Below are 26865 nucleotides of genomic sequence, written 5' to 3'. Positions count from 1 at the left end.
CTAATGTTAAAGTTAGTTTTGGAAACTCTAAAGTAGGACAATAGAAATTGTAGTGTTTAGTTTCCTTTGGTAGAACACGCTAAAGTTCAAGAGTTTGTTTTGATATTACCTACCTAGGTATATTACTTATTATTAGACTTAGATGTGACTTTTTAGGGTTCCGTAGATAGGTACCTCAAGAGGAAAAAGGAACCCTTATAGGATCACTTTGCTGTCTGTCTGTCCATCGTGTCTGTCAAGAAAACCTATTGGGTTGGTAGGTAGTTCCCGTTGATCTAGAATCATGTTTGGTAGGTAGGTAGATAGATCTTAGAAGAAGTAGGTAAAGGAATAATCCAAAAACCATGAATTGGTGGTTACATTACAAAAAAAAAATGTGATCATAAACAAATTATAGGTAGGTACCTAAACTAAACCTACCAAGTGGGGGTATCATAAAAAAGGGCTTTACCTGTACATTCTAAAACAGATTTTTATTTATTTTTATGCATACCTACCTAATAGTTTTTGATTTATCGTGCAAAATGTCGAAAAAATAATGAAAAAATAGGACTGTAGTACGGAACGTACGGAAAGTAAGTAGTAGCGCTGGTGACGTGCTTTGCGTGCTGGTGTGCGGGGCGTCTCATAGGTACCCCGATTGCCATCTCGACCTGTCGCGGACTATAGGTACCTACCTACTATACCTAGGTAGGTACCTACTCTATGTGACCATTGGAACTTTTATAACTAAGTCCTACCTATGATCTTCAACGCTAGCTCTAGCGCTCTACTTCTTGCTTTCCAATATTGATATGCTATATTGTGGTAGGTATGACAGGTGTTTCGATTTTCGACTAATTAAAGCACTGTACCTAATATTTTACTAGGCGCAGGTAGGTAAAATAAAGAACACGGTAACTATTCAGTAGGAAACCTTCGCTGGTAATGTTATTCTTATTCTTATTAGATTTATTCAGCTGTCGCGTTGGAGAATTATTATATTCTTATTCGTTTTTCTTATGGGAAATAAATCATATCATGAATATTTTAATATTATTATCGATGCAGGGAGTTTTAGAGTTTTCGAAATTAGGTCAGTCTAATTTAAAAAAATACGTAAATAAGTTTCATTTTTATTAATAGTGGTCCCGGGTCCCTTCAAGAGCACCATCTGCTAACGAAAGATATTTTTAGTTACGTTTAGTAATGCTACTCGACAAAAGATGGCGTTATTTCATAGGACGCCTAAATTTGAATTTTCTTTATTTCTCTATTATAATTTAATGTCTATTATATCCATATCACATATGATGTATTTTTTTTTTATCTGTTACAATAAATTTACATAAATAACTTAGAATCATCTTCAGAAGTACCTAAAACATGAAATTCAATTTTTTTTTTGTAAAGTTGCTACCTATGCTATGTGCTTACCTAAGCACTGGCTTAAAATTAATTACCTAGTAACAATGGTTATATATAAGATTTTTGTTAACAATTTTTTAGTTATTTAGCATTTGTTTTGTTTTATGACTTAGAGGTATTTTTGCGGCGTGGTTCTGTCCGTGAACAAGGTGGAGAGTTGGTCATTTCAAGAAGTTCAAATTTGACCGCATGGCCTACCACCTTTCGAAGTAATACTTATATAGATGAATAGATGTCGCTTCACCACAAAGTATACATAAACGTAAACAGATGGCGTTGATATAAAATATTTTTAATATTTTAAATTAACTTTAAAATTAATAAAAACTAACTTTTTATTAACTTTAATGTACATAGAAAGATACCTATAATTTTGTGGCATCTTTTCACTATTGATTATGTAGAACCCGGATCAGAATCATCCCGGGGAACGCGTATGTTCTTTTAATCCACATTCATACTTACTAATAATACTTATAATTTACTTAATATAAATGCGAAAGTGTGTGCTTGTGTGTGTTGTCTGTCTGCTAGCTTTTCACGGCTCCGAGCTTGCATCCCGGGGACGGACCTAGGCTAATTTTTGTACCGAAAAGTCAGAGCTTCCACGGCATTTTTAAAAACCTAAATCCACGTGGACGATTTTGCGGGCATCATCTACCTAGTTCCTAGTTGGTAGATAGGTACCATAGGTACAGAGAAAAGCATCGATGCAAACGATTATAGGACTATTTTTTGTCAGGTCATCAATGAGTTCTCTCGGAATTTTAAAAAACTTATTTCCACGCTGCAGTTGCGGTCATCATATAAATGGTCATAAAAGTTTATACCTACGAATAAAAAAAAAGATTTTCATTTCATTTCATTTCTAAATATATAAAAGGAAAAAAGGAGACTGACTGACTGATTGACTGATCTATCAACACACAGCTCAAGCTACCGGACGGATCGGGCTGAAACTTGGCATGCAGATAGCTATTATGACGTAGTCATCCGCTAAGAAAGGAATTTTGAAAATTCAACCCCTAAGGGGTTTGAAATTTGTGTAGTCAACGCGGACGAAGTCGCGAGCATAACCTAGTAAAATATAAAATTTATATTTGTCTGTCTCTCTGTGTCTATTCGTCATTTACGAATTACGATAGAATTGAAACTCAGTCCTATCTACAGTTAGGTAAGTACCTAGTAGTTTTTTGCACTAGGTTTCTGTAATAATACCTAGTATCAACGTCCAATAGATATTTAAAAAGTATAAGACGGTAGGATCTACTTAATAGGTCACGTAAGTAGGTATAAGTACATATTATTAGGTAAATTAAAAGTGTACCTACCTAATGTTTGGCGGATTGTTTATAGTGTGTTAGAGGACTAATGTTGATAGTCTGCACACTGCCTAGCACCCTCTGACATTTCTCCGAGAGTCGATCGTTTTTTTTTGGCATAGACGCTAGAAAAATTACGCTAGACGCTATGGGACGCTTGGGATACTTATGAATAGTTCATTGTACCGACTTGTAAATTAATTAAATAAGAAACAGTGATTAAAAGTATGTTAAAAGTATATCAAAGTGGTTTTTATCTTAACACTAAGTACTAAGTAGGTACCTACTTCTTGCAGATAAACAACAGTTTAGTAAGTACCTTCTATTATATCTTCTGTGCAACAGTTCTATTGTCCCGCGCACGCCCACCAACTTCACAGCATGCAATTACAGAGGTAATGCAATAAATCAGCCTGCACGATATAACAATTAGCCGGCACTCGAGCTATGTTAATTAAACACCAATAATAACTAAGTACGGCGACAGCGCGATTGTTCCTGAACTATACAAACCCCTCGACTATGCCTGCGAATACCTACTTATCTATTGTTAGGTGTCTGTATGTTTTATACATACTGTACCTATGTACCCTATACCTGCTGTACCTACTAGAGATAGCTTGCATCCTTCGAACGGACATAGGCATAAGCCTATTATTAGTATTTTTGTCCCGCCAAGTTCCCACGGGATTTTAAAAAAACCTTAATCCACACCGAGCAATCGAGGGCATCATCTGTTTAGTAGGTACATAGATATCTCTTGCATCGCGGAGACGGATATACCTACTTATGCTATTTTTATCCCGGAAAATCCCGGCAGTTCCCGCGGGATTTAATAACCTAGAATTACGCGGACGAAGTCGCGGAATAATTTTTATTATAATAATATAAGTGTATAATAATAAAAATTGTCACAACTGATTGATACCCCAGGTCGTTCTGCATGATCCGTCCAAGCTATTGGAATCTGGTAGATATAATTGCTGGACATAATAGGAATAGAATGGAATCTGTTAATCAAACCGAACGCAATCAGTTACGGGAGCGCTATCAAAATACCGGCGTACTACCTCACTCGCCATGGAGCATGGTATCTTCAATGGCGGTTGTCCATTAACTTACTGTCCAATTTGTTCATACAATCCACCTCCAGTCTAATAAGATTAGATTTAAATGTATTTTTGTTCCGTTTGCCATGAAGATCCTGGGGCCATAGTCTTAGTAGGTACTAAAAAAAATTATGATACATTTCACCGAGATTAATAGCCTCATCTGGTGACAGAAGTGCTGGCTAATTTTTTTGGATCAGCCTGGCTGTCCAGCGCGGAAATGCAGCCAGTATTCTTGGCACCATTTCTAGCGGACACGGTTTGTATAGTAGATAAGGCTAACTTTAAGTTTGATTGTAATATTTCCCCGTTCCCAGGTTTTTAGTTAGGTGACTTTAGGTATACCTACTTAATTAAATACCCGTCTATCAGATGAGATTGCGTTAACTTGTTAACAGATCCGTAGAAGAACCGACAGCTCAACGCGTTGCGAAGCTGAAGTAGCAATTGGCACATAGTTTGAAGAACCGATAGTACTATTACATATTCTGTGGTTGAGGTCCCAAGGTGCATGTACCTACCTATGGGAACCTTAAAAGCTAGTTAGTTGACTTCCTTTACAAAATTGACCCATCTACCTATTAGGTGAGATCGAGTTTACTTACTAGTCATCAAATGAAAATGACCTAGTTTGACAAAATTAAAGCCTTAGGTGTAAGTATGTTGGCGTTAAAAGATACACGAAAAAGAATAAAGGCATTTAACGCTATAGTACGTACGTATAATCCGGGGCAGGTTGAGATGACGATGACGATGGGTTTTGCGGATGTGCGGGGCGAACCCACCCCGATTGCCATCTCGACCTGTCGCGTAGGTACTACGTATATGGAGACTACCTACCCTCTTAAACAAATATACGAGTACAGTTCCTAAAATGATGAAGGTAAAGTGTAAACATTGTCACGTGTAGTACGTTATTATTTTCATGAAAAATTATGGAACCGCGGTGGAGTAGGCCAACTTGTATGATTAAATTTAGAAGTTAGGTTCCGTAATTAGCGGGTACATCGCATTTCACTCAAGCTCAGTTACCCCCGGATTTACTCTTGGGGGCAGTTAATAATCGCCGACTTTTTGACAGCTAAAATCCAGGTTTTTATCCGTGTCACCTGCAGGGGTTTTAAAATGTCCTATACGTACCTACTTACTTGGTGTTTTTTGGCTGTTTGGGAAAGGACGATAGGGGATTTAGGTTTTACATACCTAGGTATAATTATACCGATTCCGTTTGCTGTTATTTCGAAGAATTTTGAATGATTTTCTGGATTTTCTCTGAATACTCCTACTTTCTCCTCATGGGTGTTGTATCGCTAAACCAATGGAAGGTAAGTACTGGTTTTCAACCTAGCTAACCCACCCCAACTCCGCGCAGGGGAAAATCCTTGCGGGTTTTTCCAAGTAGGCATTCTCTGTGGTTGTAGAATTATGTCAGTCTGTCAGTTTATCCTTTTGAGTGTATGTGTAGTCCTTTATTATCATTTATGATCAGAAAAGATCATAAACGATTTACTTAGTGATTATTAATTTTTGGGTATTTCCCCAAATAAGAGGATAGTTTTGAATAATTTATTTTTGCCACCTTGCGTTGCATTTCAAACTAAGTTAAATAGGAAATTACTTCAATTAAAGTACCTAAACAAATAATATATTTTTTGTAGAATAATATCGTAGATCTGTAAATAAATGCGTGTAATTAGTAGCAGATCTAAAGGAACAACATTAAGACTAATGTGGACACATAGCAATTAATGAACGTCTCATGGATACGCCTGTGTTCCGCTCAGCTTCTGGACTTCTATACAAAGTCTGTAAGTAAGTCTGTCAGTTAGCATCAAATCTATATATATATATATATATATATATATATAAAAGGAAAAGCTGACTGACTGACTGATCCATCAACGCACAGCTCAAACCTCTGGATGGGTCAGGCCAAAATTTGACATGCAGACAGCTCTTATGACGAAAACCTCCGCTAAGAAAGGATTTTTGAAAATTCAACCCCTAAGGGGGTAAAATAGGGTTTGAGATTTGTGTCGCAGACGAAGTCGCGAGCATGAGCTAGTATAAAATACATTTTACCAGAAATTCATCAAAAACAGACACTTAGTATCGTGGCAACCCCCTGCCAGACACCCTTAAACTTTGAATTTTAAGGGTGTCTGACAGGAGGTTGCCACAACACTAAGGGTCTGGCAATGCATAACGTGATCTTCTAAAATATAAAAATGAATCACTAAATGTGTTGCTGATCGCAAATCTCGAGAACAGCTGAACCGATTTCGCTAATTCTTTTTTATAATAGGTATTCCTTGAAGTACGAGGATGGTTCTTACGAAGAGAAAAATTTAAAAAATTTGAATCGACTGTTAGGCGGAACGAAGTTCGCCAGGGCAGCTAGTATCTAATACTTAAGTACTATATTCCGAAGAAAATATAAAAAAATGACTTTGTACTTTGACGTAAGATTTTTACACTTTTATTGCCTGTTATCTCCCAAAGCCGTCATGACCCAAACTTCATAGTCGCTGATCGTTTCTCCGTGTCGTTAGGGACAATACGCAGATAAACTTTCAGCGTTTATAAAATAACGAAGGTCTGGCACGCGCTGGCTCTCTCTTTACTACCATCGGATGTTTTAAATTACCGATATAAAAATCTATAATATAATAATAATAGGTACCTACTTGATAATTTAATATAGGTACGATGATGGTGCCTAATATTTGAATAGATAGGTTCTTACCGAATTACGAATGTCATTATTATTTGAATAAAATTATTTTTTATTGGTTGGGCCACAGGAAACTGTTTTAAAGTTTTAACGGAAAAGACATAAAAACAAGTGTCCAAGTCGTTGTTGCGAATAAATATTACGCCATATTTTATCGTTTTAACCTTAAAAATTGACAAATTAGCGTTTTGGCTAAAATAAAAATATGCAGTCATAAAACTGAAATATAAAATGTAACATACTTAATAAATTTTCGAGCTAACGACGTTTTCCTTTAAGTTTTTAATTTAACGGGGTCTGCTTATTAGTTTAACCTAGATTTACAAGGTTACTCTAGTTTGACAGTTTACCTAGAACATTATTATTGTCACCGACCTCCGTAGCTCAAACGTTGAACCAGACCAAGCTGTCAGCTTAAGTAATATTTTTATTATCTAATAATCTAGCTCAAGTAATATTTTTATTACCTTACGTTAAGAATTACAATCAAAGGATGGTACTTACGTGTTGACGGCATACAATGAAAATCCATACCATTCCAAATCTACTTTGTACCAAGTCAAGGCATCCCTCCAGTTTACCTACAACTCAAGTCTAGTACCTATCCTTACATAAACAATGAGTTAAAAGCAGCTATAGGTACCTATACATTGCATCTGTTTACATTTAGCTGTAGTTCCTGACTTAATATAAAATTCATAATAAATTTTTCCGTTTCAGCGTCTGTAAGTACATCGATACGTTTAAAATAAATCAAAAACACTTAACGCTCCCACAATAGCACTCTAATTGACAAATAGTGGAAATGATAAATACAAGCGCTGAGAATTTCCAAAAATACACCCTTTGATCGTCACTTGATTAACAGCTACCGACCACCGCAAACGAAATGACATTAATATTATTTTTAATTCGGTCCCCACTCTATTAGACAGTATATTTTAATATGATTTATGTAACATTAGCACTTATAACGCGATATGATGATCCGTGTGCCAGCTACTGGCTTTTTATGCGTAACCGGACGAGACGTCTAGGAAAATTTCTAGTAGGAATCCGTAACAAACAGTTACCGAGATGACTGTTTATGACACTTCAAAAAAGAAAACTAAAATGGTATAATGTATGTAGAGTCCAACTTTTAGATGAATATTTTGGTCAACTTTTTGTTACTCTTACAAGCTCTGCGCTGCTTTTAATACTTCCTTTATGTAGTTGGCTGGAATCTTGGGCGATATTCATCGGGTAGTATGATGGTCTCTTAATCTGGCAAATTCATCATGCTACACAACACAACCTCTTAATTAAATTGACAAGTCAAAATCTTGGTTCCGGAGAGAAGCGGCCAGCAGGCGTTACTTTGCAGAGGTACATGATATAGGTAAAAGGAAGTTAGAACCACATGCTTAATTCGCTTTACAATCCGCCACTTTTAAGTCAAAATTTAGTAATTCTATAGTAGGTAGTTAGCTATCCTTTTCCGCAAGGAGCATTATGAATAAAACATCAATACATTTAAACCTGTGCTTGTGATTTACAGTACAGTACGCGCCCAAAAGTAATATTCATCGGCCTTTAGAATGACATTTCGGCTTTGTAGAGCGTTGTCTCTGTCACTCATTCCAACATGACGTTTTGTCGGTCTCAACGACAGAGACAACGCTCTACAAATCTGCTATCTCCTTCTAAAGGTCGATATACATTACTTTCTGCCGCGTACTGTAAGTAAGTAGGTATAGTTTAGTTAGAGATTGTGTAGCCACATTCTTAGATAGATAGATAGATAGATAGAAATACTTTATTGCAGACAAAATATTAGACAAACAAGTCAAAAATAAAGAAAATAAAAACTAAAAACAATTGTATGCAAAGGCAGCCTTATTGCTCAGAACAATCTCTATCAGGCAACCGTTGGTAAAAGGACAAACTAGGTGTGTTGGAGAGTATCTACTTCTTCTATACTAAAATTGGTGATCTACACAATAGGCTAACTAGAAACAGAAACAAACTTGCAGCTCCTGCCTTCCGCCTCAGGAAAGTCCAAAAGTCATTTGTGGGTATTGGTATTACCTTTTATAATAAAATCCCGCAAACTATTTTGGACTTACCTTTGCACAAGTTTAAAAAATCTATTAAAAATATGCTCCTGAAAAAAGCATATTACACAATTGAAGATTATCTAAATGATAAAAGAGCGTGGATTTGACCTGCAGCTCGTTCCAGCAACGCACAAGACTGCAAATACTATACATGGCATAATTTTGTACCTATATCAAATATTTGAAAAGAGCAACCGCCGAGTTTCTTGCTGGTTCTTCTCGGCAGGAAAGGCATTCCGAACCAGTGGTAGATGCATCCGACTATTCGTAAGCACTTGTAAAAGTTTATACGAATAAAAAAGATTTTCATTTTCATTTTCATTAGTTTCGATTCATTTGCATCTACACTTCCCATTAGGACTAGGTAGGTACAAGATTTTACTTGCCATACGGAATCATCACCTTTTATATTATGCGCTCCTAACTTTTTTATTTCAATTAGTACGAATTGCGATTTATTTCGGTTATCACAAACAGTGGTGACCATCGACCATTAATCCAACGTCGGACGCGACATCTATTATGTGATGTTAACACTTCATTTGATGTACCTCATTAAAGTCAATGTGCTTTTTTGTTTTAATAAATGTGTTCCATTAATCTTAAAACAAGGCCGCCGTGCTCATGTAATATTTCCGATTCGGTCGCTGCTAAATATTAATTAATACTTCGCCCTGCGCAGACGAGGGACTATTCACTATTGTCCGCGGAGGACAAAAATGGGTTACTAAGAACTGCATCGTATAACGCATACGATGGACTTATAGTACCTACGGCGAAACACCGTACCTACCTACTAAAAGATGAGGGATAATTTTGTCCTCCGCAGACAAAAGACCCTCGTCTGAGCAGGCCCTTAGGTAATAACTAGGTACTTAATAAGTAAATGCTGCTGACTGAATGTAGATCTACTACCGTCACTTTGGTGTAACTATAAGGACCTAGGTCGATATTCGTGTTCTTAGAAAGACAGTGATACCTACTTATCTATCTTCTATAATATAAAAATGAATCACCAAATGTGTTGGTCATCGCAAATCTCGAGAACCGCTGAACCGATTTGGCTAATTCTTTTTTTATAATACTCCTTGAAGTACGAGGATGGTTCTTAGGGAGAGAAAAATTTAATTCAACCTCCCCCTCAATTTTCTAAACTCCACCCGAGCGAAGCCGGGGCGGTTGAGCTAGTACCAAATATAATAAACTAGCTTATGCTCGCGATTTGCCCGCGTGGAACACCACAGATTTCAAACCCCTATTTTACCCCCTTAGAGGGTGAATTTTCAAAAATCCTTTCTTAGCGGAAAGTCTATGTCATAACAGCTATGTGCAAGCCAAATTTCAACCCGATCCATCCTGTAGTTTGAGCTGTGCGTTGATAGATCAGACAGTCACTCAGTCAGTCACCTTTTCCTTTTATATATTTAGATTAGTCATCATCAATGTTCTCAATCCATCACCGGTCCACAACAGGGCACGGGTCTCCTTTCATAATGAAAAGGCCATAGTGCACCACACTGGCTAAGTGCGGATTGACAGACTTCACACAACTTACGAGAACATTATTACTTCTCTAATCTGTGTGAAGAACTCCCAGACATGCAGGTTTTCTGACGAAGTTTCCCTTCATTGTGATATTTAATTGTTCAAAAAAAGTTGAAGATGAGGTGAGCCCGCGCTCGAACCCCAGATTCCCCGAATCGAAGGCGAAGTCTAAACCACTAGGGTGCCACTGCTAAATAAATAAAACCTCATTATTATGCTGATAATGTTCCGGGCTAGTTGCTAACTAAATAACATTAAATTTTAATGAACATTTTTGTTGATTAGGACCCGGATCAGGTCTGAGCTTACAAAAACTGAGTAATCATGTCATGATTCATAGAGAATGTATACCTACCTAGCGGAAAATCTAATGACCAAAAAATATTCCCACTGACAGTGTTACGTGTGTCCTTTTTTATTCCCGAAAAAAATTCTACCACATCAAGTCCAACTAACCTTTGACTCGTTCCAAGAATCGTCATTTTTCCGTCAACCTAGGTAGCGAACTAATTATAACGTAAAAGCTTTTGATATCGTGTACGCAAATTTAGTGTCAACAGTTAAGTGTTAAAGGTGATAATTCTGTGGTGTTGCACGGGTCAGTAGACGTATGAAAGGCCATGAGAACACCGTTCTTCGTCTGACTCAGAGCCAGTCGTGGAATAAATCAAAGTGGCGTACTCGGTTATCAAATTATCAAAAGCACGTGAGACTGTTAATTTCCTCGTCGGTCAGCTTAAAGACATGTTCCATGAACCGGGTCGGCTCCGAGATTGTATCTTATACTCGTAATTGCAGACTAGAAACATTAGCTCAATGTACTTTATAGATTAAAAAATAGATTAGCATCCTATGGTAGGTAAAGTTCGACTGTACGACCAAGCGATCGTATAGAGGCAAAATAAATTGCGATCTTATTATCCAGATGATTATGTTTCTATTCGTTCATTTTCAAATATATATTGGGAACTTGGTAAGAGCATTCCGAATTAAGATTTGCATTTGATGATTCAAAAGTAGAAAAGTAGATAGGTACTTGTAAAAGTTTATTTGAATTAAGAAAATATCTTTCCATTTCTATTTCCAACCAGTTTTAGCTGAGGTTTTAGCACCTACAATGTAGGCACTACAAGGTCAAATAACGGAAAATAAGAAAAATAATCGAAAACTTCTTGGCTGTTTTTTGGATTCCCATAATTAAAAAAAAAAAATACTCTGTATCTTTCAGAAACTCTGCCTATAGAAGTTTTCGGATTATAAATTATGTTCTGTTATAATATTCTAATCGTGCTTCTGCGCGGCCGAAGACGTAGATTGGATAGTAGGTAGTTGATAATAATAATTTATTCTCTTCAGGTTTTATATCTTAATGTAAATATTTACATCAAAATAAGACGACATGAATTATGTATATCTTGTTCTATAGTAAACCGTTACAACTGCCCCTACATAATAAATCTTGATGAAGAAATTTTTAATGAAACAGGAGATTTTTATACGTACTTGGTACATTGGGCTCAACTAGTCTGTGGAATGTAAATGGAAATTGAAAATTAAAAAAGTGCGAGGGTCGCCCCGCTTGGGGGTTGCTAAATCGTAAATTTAAATTGTCCATCCCTCAACATGCAAATTTTCCGAATGGGCATACCTTTCAATTGTATCTTCACCCTCTGAAAGATTGCTTCATGGTAAAACTAAAGTTTTTTAAATCGAAATTACGTATTTCTGTTACGTGTACCTATACCTACCTACCTAAAGATAATGCCTAGGTAATCTGTATTAATGAAAAAATAGCCTAGGTATGTCCTTTTCCAGGATGCAAGCTACCTCTATATAAAATTTCGTGAAATTTGGTTAAACGGATGATCACTAACAAAAAGACAGACATACACTTTTGGATGTATAATATAAGTATGAATTACATTGTTTTGCTATATATGTAGTGATAATGATATGTACAGATATAAGATACAGGAAAGATGTTTATTTTGAGATTATTTTCACAAGATCTACATAACAAATAGCCTCTGTGCACGACATATTGTCTTGTGAGACGCCGCCATCATTAACTGTCTCTAATGAAGCTTGAGCTTTTGGGTTTTAAATAACTGAGTCAGCCTCTAGGGGCGGGCTCCAACTCCGAGTACTGTGGCCGTACAAATTTTTTACTGGATAAATTTAATAAACCATATCAAAAAGACGACAACGTGACTTTAGAACGATGTACCGAATTTCTTTTCAGTGGCGAAGACGTCTAGAACGCTCGTAAACAAGATTATCTGGAGACACGTCGCGTCGCTCGCATAGTAGCAGATACTGTGTAAAATGAGCTTTTTTCTTATGCTGTTCTATAATAATAGTTGCTGTTTTATTAGTCACTCTACTTTGTGAATTCTAGTAGCTGTCTTATTAAGTACATCATAAATTTTATGATTTAAACCAGTAGTGTGAGATCCAACGATAACGTAAAGGTCTCGGTGACACTTGTCCCTCGTCGCCACTCAAATTAACGTCAGTGTAATGTTATGTCGTCGGGCGGTACGGGGCTGTCACTCATGCTCCATCAACTGCTCGGCAATGTCGGGAATCTGACAGCAGGTCAGCCACGTGTCGGGCGAGATGTTACACCATTTCATCTTACTGTCTCGTTCTTGGGGAACTACTTCTTCTGGTCTGAGAAAGACGAACTCCGTCCTGCAGATGCGTTTTTAAATTTGCCGCTCAGTTATCTGAAACGTGGGGCCCAAATCATACACAGGTTGTCGCTAATAGGCGTTTACATAAAACTAATGAGATTTTAGAACTCCATGTGTGTTCCTACGGCAGTAAGCAAATAACTTCGTAGTGCTCAGTCAGGTCGGTGGCAATGTGATATTTGAGGTGGAGCTCGCCAACAATAATACTGAATTGATCGATAGCCGATCTTACTTGACCAATTAAAAATGATTTATTTATAGCAATTTACTAAGTGCAGTATCCTGTTCTTTTCAGATTCGCCGAGTTTCTGATGAGGATACACCGTCCCCCGGCACATCGTGAGCCAGCAGTGGGATCAATCGCCGCTGTGTAGTGAATGGAATCCGAAGTGTTTGTGTAGTGACTGATACGGTGATAGTGTCGGCCCTCGAGGCCGAAACCTGCAACGGAAGCTACGGACGCAAGCCACGCGGGCTGCGGGCCCGCGATGAGCGCCAACAACTGCGATAGCATGACATATTTCTCTAACGCCTACATGCCGGACATGAGGAACGGTGGTGGTGGCCATGACCATGCACAAGCGCACGCGCACTACGGGGCAGTGCCACAACAGGGGCACGAGATGGAAGGCTGCGACCAGCAGCTCAGGCCCGGCCAGCATCATTACCCCGCGCAACCCGCGCCCGGCATGCCCTACCCGAGGTTTCCACCTTACGATCGATTGGGTTACTATCAACAAATGGAACAGAACGGGTACCGACCCGACAGTCCGTCTCAAATGGGGCATATGGGTCCAAAGTCAGACGGCTACGGACCTAACGGCCACCAGCCCCCGACGCCAGCAGTTTACCCCTCGTGCAAGCTACAAGCGGTAGCAGCGACGGCGGGTGGAGTCCCCGGCAGTCCACCCTTGGAGCAAGCGCAGCAAATGCCCCACCATATGCATCAGCAACACATGGGCCAACACGGGATGCCGCCACACCAGCAACATGTCATGTACCCAGTAGATGACATGCAGCACCAGACGCAAATGCCTCCCATGCACCAACCCTCCATGCACCCACAGCAGGCGCCACCCCAACAGCCCCCGCCGAACACGAATGCGTCGCTTCCCAGTCCACTGTACCCTTGGATGCGGAGTCAGTTTGGTAAGTTGAAAAACTTTTTTTTAATACACAGTTAGTTACCCACACTCTTTGAATTGAATAGCCCTTAAAATACATTCCTTTAAGGATCTCTTCTAATTGTGTATCTAACAAAAGCGAAAGTGAATTTTACTAGTTTTGCACAATCTATTGACAGGTAGCAAAAATGTAACGCTGTAATTTGCAAATTCGATTGTGGGCTTTGAGGAACAAAAGTGCCAAAAACAATGCCGTCCTCTAATCCCGGGTTATTTATGGGCCGAAGAGGCATTCAAAAGGAATTTCACTTTTCATAAAATTTACAACTCTCTACACAAAGGCCTCACCTTCTGTTTTGCTGACACGGATCGCGAACAATGCGGCATGAAGTTGGGCTACCGTCTCCTACTGTTTCGGAAATTGTCTTGAGTTCTAATTTATGAGCTAGTCACTGATTTTGCGTATCCATTGTTATTGATATCATTCAATTTACGCTTCTGTAATGCATTGGGATGTTAGTTCGGTCCGTACAATCGCGAGCGTAGCTACTTATGCTAATGCCTGTAGGTATGTTTAACAATCCTTGAAGCTCGCGAGTGATGTTTAACTGCAGTAAAGTAACATGTAAATATTATATCTAGACTCTAGAGTGCTATCGATATAGTAGTAGGTAGGTACCTATAGTGTTTTATATTCCAGCAAAGATTCGGGGAAATATTATATTCAGTGGAAATAGTTTTCATACAAGTGCTTCTTATAACACCACTACGTCGCAATTTCAATTTTCAGGTAAACATGGCTACGCAGTTTAAAATCTTACAAACTTAAAATAATTCCGCGTTACATTTCTAAAAATTTTGTTTTACGTTTAAAATTTTGTACGACACTAAATAATTGCACTAAAACACCTTCTGTGGTAAGGCGAACTATACAAAGTCATAAATTAATTTAATTTATTATGTTTCCCTATTGATATTAATTTAGGTACATGCCTCTAAAATTATGTCAGTTTATAAATACAAATATTAAGCAAATAAATTACAGATTAATTGAGCGATAAGGACATGATGACCATTCTTAGATTATTCTATACCTAATGGCCAAACTCACGTACCTACAAGAGTTAATAAATTGCGATAGCTTTACAAGTATATTGTATTTGTTAATTTTTATTAAGTCATTAGTTTTTTTAGGCGTATGGATATTTATATGATATGCACTATAGGTATAGGTATAAGTATGATACGATAGGTATACGATGAAACTACCCACATGATAGTTACATATTTTCTTGACGGTCATTTTCATCGAGGCTGGCCAAATAATAATCTAGGTCTTTTGAGAGCGCGCTCGTCACTGCATTAGTATCATCATCATAATATATGTACATACTATAAGGCATTAAAATAAATCCCTATCTGTACCAAATACTTGTCTAGGAATGTGATTGAGATATACCTAAATGAGCGAAAATTGGTTGCCCGAGAATGACCGCTAGTATTCATTAAGTGCAGTCACTGATAACGGATAACTGGCAAGCAAGAAGTGCCATAAAGCAGTACAGCCAACAAAAACAGCTAATCACAATTATTATTATTATTAAATAATATAGTTCGCGACAAGTCGATATGGCAATCGGGGTATGAGGCGGGGGCACGCCCCGCACACCCGTGCGTCACCTGTGCTATCCTGCACCGGGTTAGCGCGGGGACTGTGCGGGTGTGCGCGACGTCCCCACCCCAATTGAAAATTGTATCTCATGAACCGTAATAGGTAGAGATTTAAAACTTTCAGAGAATGTGTATTTTCTATTGCTGCTATAACAACAAATAATAAAAGATTCAAAATGAAAATTGAAAATTAATATATTGAAAGTGTTATTTCTTGTACGTTGGTTATATATTCTGTGACGATGGTAGGTACTGAACCCTTCGTGTGCGAATACGACTCTTACCAACTGTACCAATTTTGCAAATATTAGTGCTTACAAGATATTTTTTTTCCAAATTAAGGAATGTAGCCTGTAGGTTGGATAAGGTTTGATTACTTATATACATATTGGTACTACCTAATTTTCTAATCAGGTAATTAATTTAATTAATTAATTAAAAAATATTTATACATTATTTTTGAAAATATTTTTTTGCTTACGCTTTAATATTTCGCGTAGGATGTCGGCCACATATTATTATGATACTAAGTAATCTGAACACTGGATCAACATCAACGGATCTTGTTGAGTTCACTGTCGGGCAAGATGAGCCAATTTTGATTAAACTCTAATAGCCATCTCAACTGAAGTTTATTATTTAAGGAGTTCAAAGGTTTGAAGTGACTGAGATTTATTAATATTGGAAGTGTTCAGAACATATCTCTACCTACCAACCTAAAACCTTAGGTAGGGTAGATTATTATTTTTCAAGTAGGTAGGTCTTAGCTTTATAATAGGAATTATTAGGTACAATGATTTGTTGTTTAATTAGTTCAGGGTGAGTTTACTTGTGCATATTTTTTCTGAGAAATGTCAGGGGAATGATAGAAATTCAAAACTATTTAGAATAGATAGGAAATTAGATAATTATGTTTCTTATTGGTTGGTTTCTCACACGTATCCGAAGTCAAAGTCAAAGTACCATTGTGCTTTTTTGTTTTTTGTTTTTGATTGTCAATTGTCAAATTTGTTAGATATATAGGTATATGTAGGATATTTTTTTACGTGAACTTAAAACTAAAGCTACGAGGGTTCTAAACGCGCCTTGATCTGAGAAGAGAGCCCACAACAAACTCATCCCTCGCTACAAATTCTCGTTAACATCTTGGTGGAAACATAAATCATGGCAAATCCTTTACAAACTATCTACTTATCGAATGACTAATTAAAAGTTAAACATGAAGCAGATCATACTAAACCGAAAACCAAAATATATTCAAATACGAATAGATAATGATAATCGTATGGTGTTTCACAAAAACCGTACTTAAACGCAAGCATCAGACGACAGTGTAGTTACCGTAAGAAAAATATCCTCTACAGTAGCATCACTTAAGACTAAAGTTCTCATTTCACTTAATAATTAATGCTGGAAACATACTTGTTAAACGTCACTCGACCTGACACCTATTCATGTGCTAACACCATTGCGATGTGTGTACTCTACAGACATCGCATGGTGTGAGGCCAAGTTTTGGGTACTTGGAAAATACTAGCTTATGGATTTGCCTGCGATTTGGGTCAGTTTATACTTTTTCTTGTAGTCTAATTATGTTAAATTTGTAGCTGTATTTGCTCCAACTAGCAATAAATCTCATAGAATTCAGTTGTCATATTTATGTCAATTTTTGTTAGTTTTAGCAACTAAACTTGCAGAAATTGGCTTGCTACGAGTGCTTACACAGTGCCAGTGACATGCAAGTGACTTGCCCGGTAACTTGATTAATTTTGAAACTTTTGAAATTTTGAAACTCACGGGAAAGTTTTGTGTCAATCAATCTAGTATCTTTTATTTGGTGCGTGCAGAAATAAATAAAGTACGACCTACTAAGAAATAAATAAAGTACTACTACTACTACTACTACCACCTTTGTAGTTAGGTACTACTATTTTATAGTAGGGAACAGGTAGATTTTACCATGGACACACCATCCTCATCGTATAGCCTAAATTGGAATCTAAATTACATACCTAATGCAATGCAACAGATACTACAACTGAAGAGATATTACTGCCTATGCCGGAATATGTGTTTCAATTATCGAACTTGTTGGAAGACTGAGAAGGCTCATCATATTTATTAATGTTAGGTATATTATTTCCGCACAAGAATCTCTGTACGTTATGTCTACTAGTACCTACTACGATTTGATTTTACTTTACTCGCGTACCTATATTATGGTGGTGTCAGGTTGGGTGGCGGTTAAAAAGTATGTGTCCGTTATAAAGTTCTCATATCTACCCGAAACCGCTTCATCATTAATTATCTTCAAAATCGGTTGAAAAAACAGACCAATGGGAATGCGGCTTACGTTGTTTTAAAATAGAACGCTTCGGTCGAAGCAGAGAAGTCGTTAATCATCGAGGAGCGGTATACCTACCTACTAATATGTAATAATGCTCATCTGTCCCGATTTATGTAGTCTGTGCCTATGTAGAGTGGATATCCTATGACCAATTAAGAAATGTTTCAAAAGTAAGTTTTGGTGTAGTAAAATCCAGTGAATAAATTCCATCCAATCCAAATTTTCATTTTCATTTTTCATTTTCAATAAATACCTATAAATTTACGATGTAAAAAAAAGTAATCATCATAGTCATCGTCAACCAATAGACGTCCACGCTGGACTAGTGACCACATAGGTCTCTTGTAGGGGCTTCCACACGCCACTGTCTTGGAGCTCCCTGCGACTCGTTTGACCATTAAACGCCAACTGCCCACCTAGCCAACGCTGCACTTTCCGGTGCAAGAGAGAAAGAGAAATTGAGAGAGTGCAGACTGTCAGGTTACTTACTGGCATATATATCTACTTAGTACTCATCTATTCTAGTACCTAGCTCTATTACACTTGAACGAATGGCTATTTAAATACAAACTATCTAACAGCCGTACTCAGAGTCGCTTAATCGTTACTTAAGTTTAGTTAAAACGAGACAGAGCTATATCTCTCACATAAATCTGTCTCGTTTTAACTCAATCTTAAGTAACGATTATCGACTCTGAGTACGGCTGTAAGAGAGTAAAATAGTTTTAAGGTGTAAATATAAAAAATCTATAAAGAGATATAAACGCGTTTACTGTAGTAGGTACAAAATATAGGTACAATATAATGTTCAGTCTATTTGATGCAAAGCTTTATTGACTAACGGCATAGAAAGATAGATTTACCTAGTCCAAGGGAAGAGAAGGTAGACCGCGATAAGTCGACGCAAATCGCGGTGGAAATGGAAATATAATGGAAATTCCCCCCACCCGGCGTCCTCCCCCCGCGCCACCCGGCATACAATGCCGAACGGACGACTTGTTACATTTCATTGTTCAGTTATCAGCCCGAAGGCCTTTGTGAAGGCCTGATGATTGAATACAAGAATTTGTTTTGGGGCCTGCTTCTGATTTTCCACGTTTGCGAATGAAAGCCCGAATCGTTGGGTATTAAACAAAATGAGTGTTGGTATTTTGTTGGCGAGTTAGATGGAACTATAGAGTATTTTAAACGTAACGGTTAAAATACAACAATACCTACCTACTTTTACAAAGTTCGCTTCTACATTCATTAGATACATACCTTCTTACCTACTCACAATGAATTTGATATTTTACTTGATAGTTTTTATGATTCCGTATCTCAAAAGGAAAAACCGGCCAAGTGCGAGTCAGGCTCGCGCAATGAGGGTTCCGTACTACAGTCGTATTTTTTCGACATTTTGCACGATAATTCAAAAACTATGATGCATAAAAATCTGTTTTAGAATGTACAGGTGAAGACCTTTCATATGATACCCCACTTGATATACCTAGTCACTCACTTCGAAAGTTGAAAATACTAATTATTAGTTCATGACCACAATTTAATTTTTTTGTGTGATCTAACCCAAAATTCACGGTTTTCAGATTTTTCCCCAAATGTCAGCTATAAGATCTACCTACCTGCCAAATTTCATGATTCTAGGTCAACGGGAAGTACCCTGTAGGTCTCTTGACAGACAGACAGACAGTCAGACAGACAGACAGACAGACAGACAGACAGACAGACAACAAAGTGATCCTATAAGGGTTCCGTTTTTCCTTTTGAGGTACGGAACCCTAAAAAGGAACCTTTATAGGATCACTTTGTTGTCTGTCTGTATGTCTGTCTGTGTGTCTGTCTGTCTGTCAAAAAATTTCTTTTTCGACCTCGAAATGTAGGTAGTACGTATTATACAAAATTTGTATACCTTACTTAATACTTAAGTAGAAGGACTGTACTGATTTTGTTTGATGAAAAAGCAACAAAGATTCCAACGAATTGGGAACCCCCTCCTTTTTTGAAGTCGGTTAAAAATACCCACTTTACTCATAATATTGTGAAAAACGTAGAAAATATCTGCTCGTAAATTCTTTGTTTACCCAATGACGTTCCAAACAAAACAGATTTATTCCACACCTTTGATAATTCGTACCTATAGTTTATTGTTTGGAACACACAATAAATTTTAAAAGTAAGTATCCAAAATATTTACTCACGCATTCAAATCGCTCATCCGTATCCGTATTTCGTACACACATGAAAATAGGTAGGTACCTACACTGCTATTTTCCGCCATTTTTCCGCATACAAAAAATAGTTTATTTCGGTGATCGTCTATGGGTCGGAAGGATCTATCAAGACACAGTCTAAACCGTTGGGGTTAGGAACTTTTAAGACAATAGGTTTTACAAATTATGGGTGGTAAGGGCCGCGGCCGCAGACCATCCAGACCTAGAGTCAATTTAGAAATTATTTTCATTTCCAATTTGCCCCTACCAGGAATCGTAACCGGGACCTGCCGCTTATGCAACTATAGCGTTCTTCACCATTGTGCCAGGGAGGTTGTTGATTTTTTTGATGAAAGTTTGTATGAAAGTCCATGATTTTTCAAGTTATATCCATGAAACTTGATCATTTAGTTCCATGACTACTTCGGAACATATTAGGTATCATTGACTCGGATCGGATGAGTGCGTGATCGCTCTAAGTAAGTATAAGTAATGGATTTCGGTTTAAAATGAAGAAATACAGTACGCGGCAGAAAGTAATGACATTTCGACTTTGTAGAGCGTTGTCTCTGTCACTCATACCTAAGTATATGACGTTTAGTCGGTCTCAGCGACGACAGAGACAACGCTTTACAAATCTGCTATCTCGTTTTTAAGGTCGATGCACTGTACTGTATTTTTACGGTTTTTTTTCACCTTCAAGAGAGTCATATAATAGGAAATAGAAGTTTACATACATACCTATATCTTTTTTATTTCTTGTAAACAAATAGGCAGACAGCCTGAAATTCCTTCCTGCTCCAGGGGTTGTATTGCCGAGACCGTTACCCCATGCTCGAGGCTGATAAGAACCATTGTGAATTTCGTTCATTTCATTCATTTCGATCACCATTGATCGATTGCATTGTCGCGGTAACAATGACGGTGAATGGTTGCTCAGATTGGAGTTCCGATTCTTTATAGTATCGAGGCGCCCCCTTCAATTGATAGACCTGAAAGCTTTTTCTCGAGACGTCCGTAAAATTACCTCGACTCCATACGTCCTTAGTACCTCAGTACATACTTAGTATGATTTTAAATGACTTACCTAACTTTTCTTGACCTAAATCGCGCTGTCCAAAAATGTAGTATTGAAAAATGTCTTACGTTTTTACTATTTAGAGCTCCTAGTAGAAATATCTTCTTTAAAGATAACCTTATGTTCCTAATAAAACAAATAATAGAATATGCAACATGCGAATCGAAAAATTGAGGAAATCCCATAGAAAGTAGATACCATATCTAACTATTTTGTTTAAAAAAAGTTTATTATTAGATATATCTACATACTATGAAAGTAAACACCTCTTTTATTGAGTTTTGAATATTATAATTCCCGTTTTTAGGGTTCCGTACCTCAAAAGGAAAAACGGAACCCTTATAGGATCACTTTGTTGTCTGTCTGTCTGTCTGTCAAGAAACCTACAGGGTACTTCCCGTTGACCTAGAATCATGAAATTTGGCAGTTAGCTAGATCTTATAGCTGACATTTGGGGAAAAATCTGAAAGTGGGGTATCATATGAAAGGTCTTATCCTGTACATTCTAAAACAGATTTTTATTTATTTTTATGCATCAAAGTTTTTGAATTATCCTGCAAAATGTCGAAAAAATACGACTGTAGTACGGAACCTTCATTGCGCGAGCCGACTCGCACTTGGCCGGGTTTTTTTTAACCTAAAATGTATGCTTTTTGCTAATTAAAGAACTGATGAAAGACTAAAGTATGGTGCCTATTTTAATTGTATATTTATTTATTTTCGATCATTGTTAATTCCAACAATTCTTGTCCAACTCTCCCCTTATTTACACGTACCTACTATTGATTTGCATAAATATTTTTATTAGAAGGGATGTAAAAATACAGATCTAATTCTGTCGCTCCTTTCCGGTAAGCACGGCAGCGTCCGGACTCTGAAGGATCGTTTCGCTCTTCTTATAATAATTCAGAGTCGGTGTCTTTGAACTAGGAAACAGAAAATAGAAACAGAGTCTCACACCAGCCAATTATCCATACAAATATTGTAAATACGAAAGTGTGCCTGTCTATCTGTCTGCTAGCTTTTCACGGTCCATCCGTTCAACCGATTTTCATCTTTGGTACAGAGATAGCTTGCATCCCAGGGAAAGATAAATTGCTTTTGATCCCGGAAAATCAAAAAGTTCACGCGGACGAAGTAGTGGGCATCATCTTACTTCGTACAGAGATAGCTTGCCTCTTGGAGACTTGGTGGTTTCCCGTAATACTTAAAAATAATTAGATACTTTATTAAAATTAATTTTAGTAGTAGGTATAATATAGTAATAATATGCTCTATCGTTGCAGATGTTCGCAAGTAGTAAGAAGAAAGTCCAATTTAAGGTACGCGACAGGACGAGATGACAATCGGAGTAGGTATGAGGCGGGGGGGGGACGCCCCGATTGCCATCTCGACCTGTCGCGTACTATCCTACCTATTTCAGGTACCCATCTACCGTTGTAGCGCCAAACGTACCTTGTGGGTTTTTATAGAAAGGTTCACATGAGGCGTACCAGCGTGCTATACCGAAGTAGATTTATTTTTTACTAGATGATGCCCGCGACTTCGTTCTCGTGGATTTAGGTTTTCCGAAATCCCCTGGGAACTCTTTAATTTTCCGGGATAAAAAGTAGCCTATGTCCTTCTCGAGGATATAAGCTTAGGTACTCTGTGCCAAATTTCATCAAAATCGGTTGAATGGTTGGGCCGTGAAAAGCTAGCAGACAGACAGACAGACACACTTTCGCATTTATAATATTAGTACCTATGGATGAATGTACTTACCTAACAAGAAGATAATTCCGATAAAATTACCTATAGGTAATCTTTCTCTACAGACTTTATAACTTACCTTTTACCTTAATTTAACTAGTGGTCAATGTAGAATGTACCTACTCGGAAAATCACTTGAAAAATTTGAAAACAAAATTTACATTTTACTCCAAACTTCGAAGTTCCAAAAAGCTCTTCATTCGTCGCGTGACTTCAAATTTTCATATTAGTGTCACCGTTCATCAATAGATGGCGCTGATACTAACGCAACTTACGTACTAGAAATCTTTTTGCATCAACTGACTTCGGCAATAATTATTTCCTCAAGAAAATTCTGACTATGAAACAAAGTTTAATCGAACCCAAGTTGAACGAAATAGTAAAGTATTTACCTTTATTTTATAAAATAGATCCTACCTACCTATTTACCAAACAATAATCATAAATAGTTTTAGAAAACCAAAATTGGGATATTATTAAAAAACCATTACGGAATATAATTACTTACTGTTCCACATCGAAAGATGCCAATCCCATTAAGTCATGTCCACCGACTCTCACACACGCTTACTATGAAAAGGGTGCACGCACATTCGACAAAGCATGTGTAAGTATGATATTTGTAAATGTTGCCCCATGTAATTTTTTCCCAATATTGATGCAACTTGTTTGGAGATGAAAATTTAATATGCACTGTTGCCTTTTTAAAAATATACCTAGACTTTGGAATATTAACTAGCGTATAAAAACTGATTAGGGCTGATTCTAAATCACCGAATAGTCCTTAGCTACCTACGCTAATGTAAAATTTGTATGTTTAATCTCAAGAAATTCTCTTGCTGATAGGTAGCTGAATTGTCCCCGATTATACTATACATTTTATTATAATGTCTGAGAAATAAATTTTTGACGTTTTGACAATGTTTGTAGCGAAAGGAAATCCAAACACTTAGGTAAAATTTTCAGTAAAGTTATTCTAACAATAGAAGAAAAAAGAAGAAAATAAAAATACGGTACTTAGGTAGGTATCTAGGTGGGTAGGTATTCGTAAATACAGCTAATTCAGTGATTTCATAAGTTTCGGTTTCTATTACTTAATTATTTATCTTTTCTACTTTCCAATACTTAAGTATTTTTCCTTTTTACATTTCTGACTTAATCTAAGTACCTAATTTTTCATATTTCAATAGCTAGTTATAGGTAGGTATACTAACAAATTCGTTGTGTAGATAAAATATTTAAATCAAAATACTTACGCTAGTCATGTCTTCCACTTTCTCGTTACTTAGCATGTCGACCCGGAACTTCAACCGACCCGAAATTGACTAAACTGCTAACTTGGAGAGAAACTTTGGTTCTATTATCTGGCAACATTCTAAGAAACTACCTCTCTCTTTCTGTCTCGAGTTTACCGTCTCCCTTCAACACGAAGTTAGGATAGCTTGCCCTACATTAATTAAACGTCGGGTTAGAACGCCAATCAAACTTTGACCGCTACTAAGCCGATGAAGCCGAACTTATTATGTGGTCTTAAAATTCAATTTTCGAACCTGAACCATTTAGAATTCGAAATGAAAGTAATGATATGGAATCATAATAATTCGAATATTAGAAGCAATAAACTTTATGACGTAAATGATCCAGAAATAGTTCCAAACTTTAATTACTATAAATATTAAATTAGAAATGGTATCGTGGAAACATTATTGACGTGATAAAAGATGGTTTCATTAGGAGAATTACAAAAAGTGCCACATCATACGGCATCACATGTGCAAGTCAACAGGGGCGCATAAATCATAACGTATCATACTTATACTTGTAGGTAGCGATATAGATGGAGGCGCGGAAAAAACCCCTCGCTTCCTGCCCGGGGATCACACATGACCGGGCTGTCTATCTGCCAGACCCGTGTCAAATATTCTCTGGAGCGGAGGCCGCCCCTGGGCGTTCGAGGGAAGCCTCCTGGGGCCAGCCGTCCCGCGGCGAACCTCATCTTAGACCCCTAATGCGTTCCCGAGATGAATTTTTCGCATGCGTTGCTACTTTCTTCCAAATTGGATAGCTTGAAACAAAATATATAAAATTGTACTTTTAAACAAAAAAAGTACCATGGATGCCTTTCTTAAGTTACGATGAAACTGATAAACTTTTCCTGTATCTAACATTAAGGGTACTTTGTGAAAATATTTCATCTGTACCCACAGAGTACCAAACACCAGTACCTTATTTTAACTTTTAATACCTTAGTCTACTGAGCTGAAAAAGCAAAACACAGGATTACCTAGTGTGGTACCACCGGACAAGGAAAAATTTACAAAGTTGTTTTTTGGTTAGTTAGTTGGTAAATATTTTTTCATTTTCATTTTCATTTCATATAGGCACCTATATACTTCGATGTACACGGAACTAATGCCGGAGTGGTTGGTGATTGAATACTTTCTTTTTCATTAAGATTTTCGCGTTCACGACTGGCGTTGAAAAATCGCCCTAGCCAACACCTTTCATAACTTTTCGCTTCGTGATCCGAAGCAATTACTCACATTCTATCGCCTTCTCAAATATTCATTCTTGCTTTCCTGCAAATTACTGTAATGACTCCAACATGCCGTACCTAATTACCTACGAAAGGAACTATGTACGTCAAATTTGATACGAAAATACTATTAGTTTATTGTTGCATAATTACTATAATAATGAAATGGAGTTGGAAAAGTATAGAGTATAGATTGAGCGGCATTAATGTGGGTTTAAAATTAATTATCGGCGTAGGTAGTGTGGGTGGCGATGTGAATGTCGGCGGGGTACACAGGCGGGTAGGAGTTAGGACGACGCGCGACGACAGGCGGAGTCGCGTTGCGAACAAAGCTAGAGCCTAACAAAGACGTCACCGGCCGTGGCAGCGACGCGGAGTTATGGCATCCATTGTGCGCAACAATACCCAACAAACGAGTTTGTATAAGCTATTAGGTACACGCATTAATATATATTTTTTGTTCGCCTGAAAATTTAGCATTCCATTACGAGGGAGAGAAATGAAACGCCCGCCGCATGAATTATATTAAAATATATTTGAATATTTCATTTGACACCTTTTTTGCGGGCGGAATTTCGTTCAATCCCCGGCCGGAGTCGCGTAATTTTTAGCGTACGCCGAAGCGAAATTTTCGGTGAATAACATTCCATTTCGAATGCGAAACACGACGGGAATCAGCGTCGACACAACACTGACTGATGGCTCTGTATGCGCGATATAAATTCTTTTCGAGGTCCGACCGAATGTTTTTATTATGATTTCTGATTTCACCCGTCCCTACACACACATTTCAAACCCATTGACAGGAGTCTCAATGAGTAAGGTTTAAGCTGGCCAAGTACCGATCACCTTTACCTATGAGAACATTATGGAGCACTTTCAGGCATGCAGGTTTTCTCACGATGTTTTCCTTTACCGTTAAAGCAAGTGAAATTTAATTGCTCGCTCATACCTAGTTCTGAAAATTAGAGGTGCGAATCTTCGAATAAAGTCTTAAGTCCTACTGAGCATCACCATCACCCGTGATGACCACTTGATAATTTTAAATTTGTGCAATGCCTAAAGAAATTGTGACTAAATATCACACAACCTCTAAGCTAAGCCTATGTCTTCTTTTCTTTCTCATCTCTCATCAAGAAAGTCAATTAAGTTTAGCTTAGAGATTGTGTACAACAGAATTACCACAATTTCTTATCTAATTTGTGTGTTCATAATAATTTTCACATTGTTATTAC

General features: G+C 37.4%; 1 protein-coding gene across 6 annotated transcripts in view; it reads left to right on the top strand.

The window, feature by feature from the left end:
- The window catches only part of LOC117985706 (homeotic protein antennapedia-like), a 292055-nt gene that overhangs the window by 254386 nt on the left and 10804 nt on the right, over positions 1-26865 (top strand). For all 6 annotated transcript variants that reach the window (XM_034972469.2, XM_069501602.1, XM_034972468.2 and 3 more), the window contains one exon: positions 13208-14061. In XM_034972469.2, the coding sequence (XP_034828360.1) occupies positions 13401-14061 (661 nt within the window). In that variant the 5' untranslated portion in view covers positions 13208-13400. The remainder of the gene's footprint in view (positions 1-13207; positions 14062-26865) is intronic.

Source organism: Maniola hyperantus, chromosome 10, assembly GCF_902806685.2.
Source record: "Maniola hyperantus chromosome 10, iAphHyp1.2, whole genome shotgun sequence".
NCBI lineage: Eukaryota > Metazoa > Arthropoda > Insecta > Lepidoptera > Nymphalidae > Maniola > Maniola hyperantus.
The sequence above is the reverse complement of the archived record's forward strand: the minus strand, read 5'-3'. Positions and strand labels throughout refer to the sequence as shown.